Below are 13,209 nucleotides of genomic sequence, written 5' to 3'. Positions count from 1 at the left end.
GCATCTCCATATTCAGTATCCTTTGTCTTATATAGCCACTATCGGTCCTCTGCACGTGTCTAAATCATGTCAGCCTTGTCTATAAACTGCTCAACATGAGCTGCCCTGTCAGTATTGCCTCAGAACCAGTCTCTACTGTAATTCCACCCTCACCTTAAACCAATCTGTCACTCCTACCACACATCTCATCAATGACTTGCTGATAATGCATATTTTTATTTAGATTTCTAAAGCGGCAATCATCATGTCAAGGTTTCGCTTAACAATAAATCAATCAATCAATCAATAAATAAATTCAATAAATTAAAAATAATAATAAAATGCACCCGTAATTGCGCATACTCGCCGCGAGAGGGAGACATTTCATGCGTGTCGCTGTTTCTGCGACGGAAGTGGGAAGTCAGAGGAGGCTGTACCTGCTGTACAGCTGTGCTCCGTGGCTAACAGCTAACCTCCGTTGTGAAAGTATCGGGATCCGCTAATTAAATAAGTCATCTCGACAGCCACTCTGAGACTCTGACTTTAACATGGGAAAAGGTGGAGGCACATTTGAAAGGCTTCTCGGTAAGTTAACAGCACATGCGTAAGTTGAGAGTAAAATAAGCAACTATAAGGCAGAGTGCGATGTTTTCCAGCGTATTGTTTTGACAGTCGATCGGGCTGTGGCTCCCAGGCCAGCTAGCTTTTTTTTCCTAGCCTGCTAACAAATTCGCTGCTATTGTTCGAAGGCCAAGAAATGCTAAGAAGTTAGCTGAAGCGAACAGTTTTAACTCAAAGTCTGGTCCAGTGTTATCGCCTTGCTTTTAGTTAAGCTAACCAAAGCTGTTGTTGTGTTCCTGTGCGTTTCATACACGGTAATATACGATTAGCTGTTACTTCACACATTAACTACCCCATATCCAAGGAAACCAGGCAGACAAACACAACGCTGGTATTCGTGAGGCGCTCTGTTGTCCTGAGTTTTTTTTTTAAAAGACCACAACAGGTTGATTAGTTCGCTGACACATGTCTATAATTAGCGACTGGGATACTTTGTGATCCACGTATAGACCTACGCTAACGTCAGATGGCTAATAGTTGCTTTTACTCCATGACTAATCATAGAAAACAAGGCGTCTCTGTCATAGCATGTTTCAACAGTTACCTTGGTTTAAAACGAGTCCCAAGTGAATTTCCAGTTATGCAACAACAAGTTTCTTGGGCTACAAAGATGAGCAGGTTAACTAGCGAACCTGGATGAAAAATGTATACACCCAGTAAATGTCAAATTATTTTGTGAAGTGTCAAATGAATACGCAGCTGTGCATATTGATTACTATTAAACAATTTTCAGACATTTTAGGTCTCTTTAGTTCAGCTGGAGAGTTTTGCCTACTCTGCCAATGTAACCAGTAATAATTTGATATTTGAGGCCTAAATATCAAAGTGTTTGTATTAAAACCATCAAATAGGTTATAAATCGTGTGTTTGATTCTCCTTACCAGTGATGGAAATGGTTTCAGAATTTGAATCCATTAAATATAATTCCTGCCGAACTTATCGTTGCAGTCCCAACTTGTTTTTCTCAAGGATTCAAGGGTTTTTATTCCATTTCAAACGTGTGTATTCACATGAGTTGAAACTAAATTTAGCACTCAGGTCCCTGTTTAACGCCAGCAACAATGAGAACACACAAGAGAACAATATACAGAAACAAGGAAGAGAAAACATATTTACAGTGTCATAGAGAATGAATAATCATTTTTTAAGGGTATGGAGGATATTGCAAATGCACAATTGGTGTCTTTGTTACGATTGGCTAGGAGAAGTAGACACAGAAGCAGTCTAAAAGCATGGTGGTTCTGCTCTTGATACTCTGTGGCCTCCTGCCTGAGGGGAGGGGAACAAACACTGCATGTGCTTGGTGAGTGGGATCTTTCAAGATAGAGGAGGCCCTTTTCCTGTATCTGCTGGCGTAAATGTCTGTAGTGATGGGGAGGCCCTCAGCAGAGGCGTTTTCTCTGCCGTCCTCAGGACACTCTTTCCCCACAAATCTGCAGAATAGGTTTAAGACTGAGCTAACAAGTTCCTCGTACTGCAACCTCCTGAAAAAGTGGAAGTGTTGGTGTCTTAACCAGGACGGAAATGTTGTGACACCAGATAGGGTTTTCAGTGAGATGTACACTAAAGCTGGTGACCACTTCCACAGTTGTTCTACTGATTTGCAGGGGCAGAAGCTAGTCTTTGTCCCTTCTAAAAAGCACACTCATCTCCTTTTTTTTTCTTGAACTTGATGCAGAGATACTACACCTGCACCACCTCTGCAGTTGTTTACCCCCTGCCTGTAGTCAGAATCACTGTTGTTGTTGAAGCATAAATTTTACCTGACGTTCAAAGTATAGAAGCAGATAAAAAAATAAAAAAAAGTCTGAACTGAGTAATGCACACCTCTAAACCTATGATCAGATTCGCAGTTTTATAGCAGATGTCATGTGTATTTAAAACATTTAATCTTTTAAAATATATTTAACTCAATTAAACCACCATTATGTGTGGGTGATTGCTGAATTCACAGCACACATCCTTCAGTTTGACATGTAATAAGATGATATTTGGTTCCTAAAAATTGGGCAGTTTTTTTTATTTTATGATTTGCAAACAGGTCGTTTGTTGTGCTGAAAGTTGGATTAGGTTCCACTTGTATTTAGAAATGCAAATCAAGACCAGGTTTCATCTACTAAATGCATCGCAATCATATGCCAAACAGGATTATCACTTCGTGCTATCAGTGCTTTCCTGTTTTCCCCACAGTTCCGCAGGGCATAACAAATGTCAGACCCAGGACTGCAGCGCTTTGGCACACCTGAATCATATGCAAGGCTATTTTCTTTCTGACAGCTGAACTCACGGAAGCATCTGTAGCAATAAAATATTTTTAGTTATCCCTGCTGATGATGATATAATAAATAAGTAGATCTCTATTATATCATTAAGGTTTGACACCTCAAACCTTTTGTGTGGTAATAGTTTGATATCATACAAAGATCGATCTGGAGTCCTACGTTAATAGCAGGAGTACAGATGTTTCTATAAAGATTAAAGCATGTGGAAGAAGCGTTTGTTCATGTGTAACTGCCGGTGCAGTTTTGTGGAGCTGCTGTTGTAGATGCCATTTGACAGACATGCATGTTAAAGCTTTCTGTACTCATGCAGATAAAGCCACCAGTCAACTGCTTCTGGAGACTGACTGGGAATCCATCCTGCAGATCTGTGATCTCATTCGACAGGGAGACACACAGTGAGTGATTCTGTCTTCTTCCCCTCTACAGTCACATCCTCCAGCAGCTGAAGATTTAATACAGCTTCGACTATTGTCTTCAATGTTTTTGAAATAAACATACTTGAGAGTTTGCTTATTGAATTTATGCCAATGATTCTGCATTAAGCGATATCTGTGTTTTTTGTCCTTGCAGAGCTAAATATGCCATTGGGGCCATTAAAAAGAAGCTGAATGACAAAAATCCACACGTGGCGATTTATGCACTTGAGGTAAGACGTGTGGAAAGTATACAATCAAAAATACAAAATCTCTGTTGCCTGTAAACATAGTTTGATTTTTGCTTTGGTTGGTGTGTTCTCTTGCTTTGTCACCTAACTGTGGGCAATAGTAGACTTGGCATCTTTTGCGTTGGGTTGTTGAGAATAATGCAGCCTCACCCTTCAGGTCTTGGAGTCAGTGGTGAAGAACTGTGGCCAGACTGTGCACGATGAGGTGGCGAGTAAGCAAACCATGGAGGAACTGAAGGAGCTACTTAAGGTGACATTCATTTTATCTACTCCCTGTCTGCTCAGTTCCCACCACACTCTTTTCAATGCCATTCAGAGATGGCCTGTGTTGTCTTCTTACTGTGAAGCTTAATTTGTTGGCAGAGGTCAGGCGGAGTGGTTGCTTTGGCTTAATCAATGAAGAGTTTTAGTCTTTATTCAAACCTTTATTCAAACACAGGCTCCAGATTCCCAAAGGTGTACATGTTAGAGTGATGTTAAAGTGAGCAGCCACACAGTGGTCTGATATTAAAGTAGTTGATACTAAATGAACTTTTTAAAAAACAGGTTTAGCGTCTTTACAGTGCTTCAATTATATATTTTGGCTGGAGGCTTCATAAGCTTTCCCCCTCTCCTATGACTGCTCACTCTTTCAGCTGACTGGATTACAGCATGAGCTAGCAATATTTGATTGGATCCTAACTGTATCATGTGACACAGGCTGTATACCTCATGCTGGTTTCAACTTCCTGGTGATGTCATTGCCTTGTGACAGGAGTCTTTTTTTTTTTTTTTTTTCAGATGAAAACAAGGGACTTCCCACCTCACAGTGTTGATGAATTCAGTGTGTTATTTGACAGTAGAATTCAGAAACAGGGAAAGTAGACCTTTTTGCTTTAATTGTGTGTAAATTCCTTGACTTCCAGAAACAGACGGAACCAAATGTCAGAAACAAGATCCTTTACCTGATCCAGGCCTGGGCTCACGCCTTCCGCAATGAACCCAAATATAAAGTGGTTCAAGACACCTATCAGATCATGAAAGTGGAAGGTAAGCTTGAACGAGCCGAGTGCTCACATCTGAAATGAAACCAAAGGATCTCTGAAAGCTTACTGACCCAGAAAATGTTTTCTAACAGGCCACTTAAAACTGGGTGATACCAGTTCAGATGATTTGTAATGATAAAAAACTGATTTTATTGATTCAAATTTCATTGTCAAAAGGTACATCAGCAGCTAGAAGTTATTGCCTCTTTGTGATTTTTTTTTTTTTTTTTTTTGTAGCTGTTGTAAAAAGATTTTCTGCTTTTGTTTGTCTGCAGGTCACGTTTTCCCCGAGTTCAAGGAGAGTGACGCCATGTTTGCTGCTGAGAGAGTAAGATATTTTGTGTTTCTTGTTTTACTGATGTGTGAAGAGAGTTATGTTTTTGTGGCATGTGCCCCTTACATTGAGAAGTAGTTGAGTAATGTGATGTCTGCTTTGTTTATCTAGGCCCCTGACTGGGTTGACGCTGAGGAGTGCCACCGGTGCAGAGTCCAGTTTGGCGTTATGACAAGAAAGGTAGGCCAGGCCTGCTTGTAACTAGGCCACTTGGAGGTTTTATGGTTTCCTTCATTCATTTGATGCTGTGAGTGTGTGTCTGCGTGTATGCGGTACCTTCTCACGGCGCATGTGTGGAAATCAACCTCATTTTGTGTCCTGTGCTTTCCCAGCACCACTGTCGAGCCTGTGGTCAGATTTTCTGCGGCAAGTGTTCGTCTAAGTACTCCACTATTCCAAAGTTTGGGATCGAGAAGGAAGTGCGTGTGTGCGAGCCCTGCTTCGAGCTGCTTAACAAGTGAGTCCACAGATGTGGTGATTAAAATGTTAGAATTAGTGTGAAAAACAGGCTGTGTGTAACATGGTGGCCCTGGATAGTACAAGTGTTTATGTCTCACAATTATCTAGGGTGCAACAGATTAAACACAATGAACACGTGATTGATTTTATTCAAGGTAAAAATGATATGTAGCTGTGATATGACTTGTAAAAAATGATAGGTTAAATATGTGCAGCTGTGGTGCTGAGGTAAAATGCAGAGAATGTGTTATGGAGAGAGGAAAGAGGGCAAATAGATGTGTGGTGGAATGAGGAAGTGCAGGAAAATATTCAAAGGAGGAGGGAAGCAAAAGAAAAGTGGGATAGTAGGGGAGATGAGTAAAGTAGACAAGAGTACTAGGATGTTAGGGGTACAGCAGAGGTGGAAAAGGCTTAGAGTGAGCTGTATGTGAGGCTGGGCGCTAAGGAACGAGAAAATAATTTTTATCGACTACCTAGACAAAAAGATAAAGCTGGAAAGGATGTGCAGCACGTTAAGTTGATTAAGGGTAGTGATGAAAATGTACTAATGAGTGAGAGTGTGTTTTGAGAAGTTGGAACAAATACCATTAAAGAAAAACACGGAAAGACTTCTAATGAAAAAATGGTATGTAGATATATGAAGATAATGCCGGTTTTAAAAATAAACTATGTAAACGTATGCAAATGATGTCTGCGACTGTGTAACGTGTTCTGAGGCATGTTTGCACATGTTTGGCAGCTGATACTGAAAGACTGCTGGTAACACTGGGTGAAACATGCTGTGTAGTCAACTGCTCCAAGCAGTCGTTAAATTGTCTCACTCGCAGCTGGTAATTCACAGGACAATGCAGAAAGATTTTAGCTGGACGTGTCAAGCTAAAATCAGGAAGTACTTAGTATGCTGCAACATGAGTAGTTAAGTTTTTTTTCTAAAAAGAAAAGAAATACATGGATTGCAAAAACACGCAGACTATGTTTGTGAGCCTGTCTAGTAAGTAAGTAAAGTTTATAAGGCTTTTCACAAGACATGTTGTCACAAAGTGCTGTGCAAACAGAATAATTATAATGAAATATGATAGAAAATTAAAATACAGTTAATAGCAATACCAAACCAGGCTCAAAATAAAATGGAGATGATTAATAAACAGTGTCAACAAGAGCTTGTTTAATACGTTTTTAACTGATGTCTATCAGAATGAACAGCTCAGAAAGCAGTTCAGTTTCCTTCTTTTGGCATCAGAAGAAAGTAAGAAAAGCGCTGGCTTTTAAAATGGACTGAAGCAAAGTGGAAAAGTGTTCTGTTGTCAGATGAATTGAAATTTGAAATTCTTTTTGGAAAACATGAATATTATATCCTCTGGACTGAAGAGGAGGTGGTTTGCTATCAGTGGTCAGTTGCATTCTTGATGGTACTGGGGACCTGGCAGCCTGCACATCTGGAAAGGCATTATCGGCACTGAACGTTTTTTAGAACAACATACGCTCCTAGCCAAATGACGTCTTTTTCAGGGAAGGCTTTGCAAGACAGTAGTTGAAGAATATGCCTGCACTCCATACCTTTCACTGATTGAAAGCAGCAAAGAACACCTAGAATCCCACATCACACAGGAATTGGACAGCATTCCTTAAGAAAAATGTTTAAGTGCAAAAGAAAATAATAAATAATACTGTATTATAAAATAAGTTATGCAAACAACATAAAACGCCTTGTTTTATGTTGTAAATAACATTTTAATTTATGCCTTATAAATTAAAATGTTATTTCCTTATTATAAAACTTTCTTAAATTAGTAGCAATAAAACAAGTTCTGACAGTATTATATTTCTTGATTGAGGTAGCGCTAATGTGTATGTGTGTACACACACGTGAGCTAGTGAATGAGTGAGTATGTGTGTGGGATCCTTTAAAAGAGCATGTGGCGGCTGCAACAAAGCAAAGTGAGCATATCAACAGTTGTGGTTTGAGGCCGTTTTTCCTGCAGCAGAAAACAGACATTCTGATGATGATGATAATATTATTATAATGATGATAGTATATGTATGTGTGTGTATATATATCTGTATTTTCACTATCTCTTCCACAATTTGGGGGGGGGGGGCAATCTGGACAAAATTTGTATGAACATCATCGCACATACAACAATAAATAATGTTGAAGTAATTAGAGATGGCACGATGCCACTTTTTTTTATGTCCGATACTGATATCATAAATTTGGATATCTGCCGATACCGGTATGAATCCGATATAGTGTATTTTTCAATCAATAAAACAGGTTGTTGTTTTTTTTTTTTATATCTTGCTGCATTTTGTATAAGTTCATACTCACGTTTTAAAAAAACAAAACACTAAAGCTATTCTGTTATACCTGTATGCAAAAAATACACTGCACCCAAAATATTTCATAGTTCAGCAATACTGATCAATCTAATAAACCTGAACCTACACGATCCTCCCTATTCTGGTATTTTAAAGAGTACTTAGCAGAAATATTAAACAACCTAACTAATAGGGTTGTCAGCTCCCAGTAAAAAAAAAAAAAAAAAATAGGGAACCACCCACCCTCCGCCTCGTGATGCTTAATCGACGTAATCAACTAGAAGTAATAAATCAGACATTAGGACATTTCAGCTTCGACTTCAAGAAATCGTGATATGCGTCTTCACTGTTTCCTGTTATTTATACACAGAACAAAGAGCTGATGAGCCAGATGTATTGATGATAAGGGTTGTTGTTTACTGTTTCTCTAATGTAGCAGCTTTCTGTATGTTAACTGGGGAAAAATACTTAAACACAAAAATAACAGAACTTTAGTGAATAAGAACGACAAACTAAAAACAAAGGTGTGTACCATACTTGGAAGCATTGTTTGTCAGTGTGTGTGTTTGGATGGAGATCCGAAATCCAAATGGGAGTAACTTGAAAGTGTTTCCCATGATGTTTTGTTGTATTGTTCTCTCTTTGGAGTGCTACTGTTGTTTCAAGCAGCATGCTTGAAACTCTGATTTACAAGGTTATTTGTCCTCCCTGATCCCTCTTCCTTAGCAGCCACCCCTCCCTCTCTCCTCCACTTAGGAAAGCTGAAGGAAAAGCCCCTTCCTCAGGCTCTGCTGAACTGCCACCTGAGTACCTGACCAGCCCACTGTCCCAGCAGTCACAGGTAATAATTTGAAACTCTTTATATCAATCACTGTCTTTCTAGATTTTTTGTTTTTGTTTTGTTACCTGTTAAATATAGGACTTAAATGATTTTCGAGTTATTATATTGTTGTTGTTTTTTTACATTTTAGACAGCTTTCTAACCTTTTTGGAAAAAGTTGCTAAAATTGTCACACTGGAAATAAATAGTCATGTACACCCCATCATTCATTAGCTTAAAGAACCACCTTTACCAGCAATCACTTGAAATCAGTGTTTTCTAGCTGACTTTAATTCCCATATTGCTGTGGAGGAAATTTGTCCCAATCTTTCCTACAGTGTTGCTTTGGTTCACTGAGATTTGCAGGCAGAGCTCTCTTAATGTAATTCTACAGCATTTCAATCAAGCTGAATGTCTGGGCTTTATTTGTGGTCATTATGAAACCTTTAGTGTTTTCTTTTTCAGCTATTCTATTGTAGATTTGTTGTAATTTAGATGATCCAGTTGCAGCCAAGCTTTCGCTGTTGGACTCTCCTGCTATATATTTCTCCTGCTCTTCTTTCTCACCAGATGCCCCCCAAGAGAGATGAGGCTGCCCTGCAGGAGGAGGAGGAGCTGCAGCTGGCCATAGCTCTTTCTCAAAGTGAGGCTGAGGAGAAGGAGCGAATGGTGGGTTGCTAAGCTGAAATGCTCATTTTTGGGTATGGATGTGTTTGTTTTCAGCTAGTATATAGAATAAAAGCTGACACACAGCTGAATGCTCAATTGCAGAGACATAAGAACTCGTACTCGATGTATCCCAAAACCGATCCCACCCCAGTGACTTCCTCAGCTCCCCCAGTCAGTACCCTCTACACTTCCCCTGTGGTAAGGCTGTTTCCAGCAAAATCACTTATACTCTACAAAAAATGTTTTCATGATTTTAAAAGCATGTTTGAAAGATTTTTATTATTGTTAAGCAAATTTTAAAATGCATTCTTTTTTGACTATTATGAAACACATTGCAGAACTCCTCTGCTCCATCAGCTGAAGATGTAGATCCTGAGGTACATGTGGTATATTGCTCTTCTCAAATGTTAGCAGTATTGCTGATTAATGGAAATGCTACACCGTGCTTTTAAAGCTAATAAGGAAATATGACATCATTCCAGCTGGCCCGTTACCTGAACAGAACATATTGGGAGAAAAAACAGGAAGAGGCTCGCAAGAGTCCCACCCCCTCAGCCCCTGCCCCTGTGACATTGGCTGAGCCACTTCCGGCAATCAGTCAGCCCGTGGAAAGTCACGTCCCTGTCCAGCCTGTCAACATAGTGGAGGTATGCTGAAGTTGTGAGCTCTAAAAAACCAAAATCAAGCTAAACACAAATGAGCCCCTGCTCATGGTTTGCCCTGTTCATCCCCTCTTTCAGCAGCAGTACCAGAATGGCGAATCAGAGGAGAACCATGAGCAGTTTCTGAAGGCTCTGCAGAATGCTGTCACCACCTTCCTGAACCGCATGAAGAGCAACCACATGCGTGGGCGAAGCATCACTAACGACAGCGCCGTGCTCTCACTCTTCCAGTCCATCAACAACATGCACCCACAGCTTTTGGACATCCTCAACCAGCTAGATGAGAAGCGATGTAAGCGTTGGCCTTGTGTAATTGTGTCCATGTTTATAGATTTCTCTCTCCACGTGTCCAGGCTCTGAACTGTGATGATCTGTGTCTTGTCAGTGTATTATGAAGGGCTGCAGGACAAGCTAGCTCAGGTTCGTGATGCTCGGGCCGCTCTCAACGCACTCCGGGACGAACACAGAGAGAAACTGCGTCGCGCTGCAGAGGAAGCGGAAAGACAGAGGCAGATCCAGCTGGCACAAAAACTGGAGATCATGAGGCAGAAGAAACAGGTACTGAACTGAATCTGTTCAATGAGAGTTCAGATATAATAGGCCATTACCATGCTCACAGGTATTTCTTTGGACCGCAGGAGTACCTGGAGATGCAAAGACAGTTGGCCATTCAGCGCCTCCAGGAGCAGGAGAAAGAGAGGCAGATGCGTTTGGAGCAGCAGAAGCACACCATCCAGATGAGGGCCCAGATGCCTGCTTTCTCTCTTCCCTATGCCCAGGTACACATTTTATACTCCATCTGGCCTCAGACTGAACTCAACCCAAGGATAATCTAGTCAGTAAATTCACTTGATATTGCAGAAACCAAATGTCTCAATAATAGCAGAAATATATGAACCTAAAGAATAAATTTCAGCTAATGAAACATTTTTTTAGATTTCAGCAGGAGACTTTTTATGTTTTTGAACTTTTTTAAGTTCATTGTAATCTTTTGGTGAAATTTTAATGCTGTCTTTATTTGCTGTTATGTAGATGCAGTCTTTGCCCCCCAATGTCGCGGGAGGGGTGGTATACCAACCCGGTGCTCCGCCCAGCTACCCAGGCACTTTCAGCCCCGCTGGTTCTGTGGAGGGTTCACCTATGCACAACATCTATATGAATCAGCCAGGGCAGACTGCACCAGCACAGTACCAGGCTATGCCTGGTCCTACCACAGGTGAGGAGGTTCACAAGAAAAAGGATCAGCTGAAAAGACAAGAAATCTACCAACTTTGGTCATCTGGTGTTACAATTAGCGATATGATCTAAAATCTTAATCGTTCACTACAATGTTTTGTGTTTCCTCCCCCCCTTTCTTTCAGATCCCAATATGGTTAATGCATACATGTACCCACCTCCAGGAACTAATGGGCAGCCCGCTCCTCCGCCTGGTCAGGCTCCACCCACAACTAGTCCACCCTACTCCACCTATCAGCCCACACCTACGCAGGGTTACCAGGTCTGACAAAGCTCCACTTAAATTTTCTGATTAATACATGAAATGCCACAAAAACGTTTAAAGATGAATGCATCTCACTGTTCTCTGTGTTTTGTGCAGAATGTGGCCTCTCAGGCGCAGAGTATGCCCCCCATGTCCCAGGCACCCCCCACTAACGGTATGGGTTATATGGGTTACCAGCCATACAATATGCAGAACATGATTTCAGCATTGCCGGGACAGGACCCCAATATGCCCCCCCAACAGCAGTACATGCCAGGCCAGCAGCCCATGTATCAGCAGGTCAGTTGTATATTTATGTATTTGAAGCTTCTGACAGACTAAAAGTTAATTGGTTCAACTGTCATTCACAGTTAACGCATGAAAGCTTTCTTTATTTTTATCTTTGGTATTTTTATTTAGGTTATTTAAATGTCAGTCCTGGCTAATCTTCCTATTTTTACTTGTGCATTCATGCTGCTAGGTTGCTCCCCCTGGTGGCCCCCCGCAGCAGCAGCAACAGCCGCAGCAGCCGCAGCAGCAGGCACCTCAAGCCGTGCCGGGCAGCGCAGAGGCACAGCTCATCTCCTTCGACTGAAGGGCCTCACGCTGCTGGGTCTAACACACTACAGCTCCTCTCCCTGTTTGGTCTCTTTCTTCCCTCTCTGGACTCTGAGGATACCCTCTGGAAACACACACATAATTCCCACTTTCCACCTCGCTGTGATTTTTGTGGCAACGTGAAATATTGTGATGATGTTGCAGAACTGTTGCTCTCCTTGCCTCTCCCCCGCTGAAGTATAAAAATCAGGAGGGGTGAAGCTGCAATGGGAAGCGCCATAACCAAGAACCTTCACCCTCTTCCTCCTCCTTTCCAGCTGATATGTATGTAGTATCTCCTTATTAAATGAATAACTGAAGAGCAGAAATAGTCAGTGGTATTAAAGTTACAGAAAATATGACCATTTAGGAGATTAAAAAAAAAATAAAAAAAAAAAGAGAGAGAGAGAAGAAGATGCAACCATCCGTTGTCTCACATTTTTCTAAATCCAAATTTGCATGTTGAAATTTCAGTTCTTTTCTGGAATGGAAGCAAATTATTTCAACGTGTTTTAACAGTTTAAGAAGTGACTGAGAAACATCTGTATTCACTGTTTAAGATGCTGTTGGTATGTCTGAAGAGTGACAGCACAGTCAGACACCTGGAAAAAATCTCACTAATGCATAGGCAGTAGTTTTCATATCATCCCTTCTCATAATTACAAATTAGAGTCTTCTTTTTTTAATGGGGGGGGGGGGGGCATTTATTTGTTGTGTGCTGCTTCAACTGTGTGTTAATATAGTTTCAGAGACGATGCAGGGATTAGCACGTTACGGGAAACTGTTTAGAAAATTAGCTGGGTGGTTGTTTTGTCTTCATCAATTATACTTAATTAACTAAATCATTAAAAATCCACAATTAGTAACAAAAAAATATTCATACTAAAAGCAGTCCAGCAGTTCTAATAGCATCTTGCATCCCTTCTGTTAAAGCGACTGGTGTTGCCGAACATCAAGTGCCATCACAAAATTGAAGCATATGAATTTAACCTGTAATAAAGTGCAAGTTTCCTCCAGGAGTCCCAGCCTACATTCTATTAGTTGTAATTTTCACATATACAGATGCCTGCATCGGGAGTACATGTGGGCACTCTTTCAAAAGTCTGCTTGAGTATCCAGAAGTGAAGAAAAGCTTGCAGAGCAAACATGATGTGCTGCATGTATGTATCACACACCCAATCAGTGGTTTCTGTAACTCTTCAGTTGGCATCTGTGAACTTCTTTATTCCAACATACTGATCTGACTTTGAAGTAATTTTAAAATTATATTTAATAAATATCTGGTTCTTACTGTCCAC

At 40.7% G+C, this 13,209-nt stretch overlaps 1 protein-coding gene across 8 annotated transcripts; it reads left to right on the top strand.

The window, feature by feature from the left end:
• Positions 1-399: 399 nt before the first annotated feature.
• Positions 400-13,206, top strand: hgs (hepatocyte growth factor-regulated tyrosine kinase substrate). 8 transcript variants are annotated; one of them, XM_080300818.1, is made up of 20 exons: positions 400-564; positions 3,193-3,277; positions 3,453-3,528; positions 3,704-3,796; positions 4,458-4,575; positions 4,847-4,899; positions 5,017-5,085; positions 5,238-5,362; positions 8,440-8,524; positions 9,074-9,172; positions 9,275-9,370; positions 9,511-9,549; positions 9,655-9,819; positions 9,913-10,126; positions 10,220-10,392; positions 10,473-10,613; positions 10,867-11,050; positions 11,196-11,332; positions 11,432-11,614; positions 11,796-13,206. In XM_080300818.1, exons 1-20 carry the CDS (start codon positions 528-530, stop codon positions 11,907-11,909), a joined length of 2,286 nt encoding a protein of 761 aa, XP_080156944.1. In that variant the 5' UTR covers positions 400-527; the 3' UTR covers positions 11,910-13,206. The 8 variants fall into 8 exon arrangements, with proteins under 8 accessions (XP_080156944.1, XP_080156943.1, XP_026020528.1 ...); XM_080300817.1 differs by having other exon boundaries at positions 8,413-8,524; XM_026164743.2 differs by having other exon boundaries at positions 4,452-4,575; positions 9,916-10,126.
• The last annotated feature ends 3 nt before the right edge of the window (positions 13,207-13,209 follow it).

Source organism: Astatotilapia calliptera, chromosome 4, assembly GCF_964374335.1.
Source record: "Astatotilapia calliptera chromosome 4, fAstCal68.1, whole genome shotgun sequence".
Classification (NCBI taxonomy): Eukaryota; Metazoa; Chordata; class Actinopteri; order Cichliformes; family Cichlidae; genus Astatotilapia; species Astatotilapia calliptera.
This window is presented reverse-complemented; position numbering and strand designations above follow the sequence as displayed.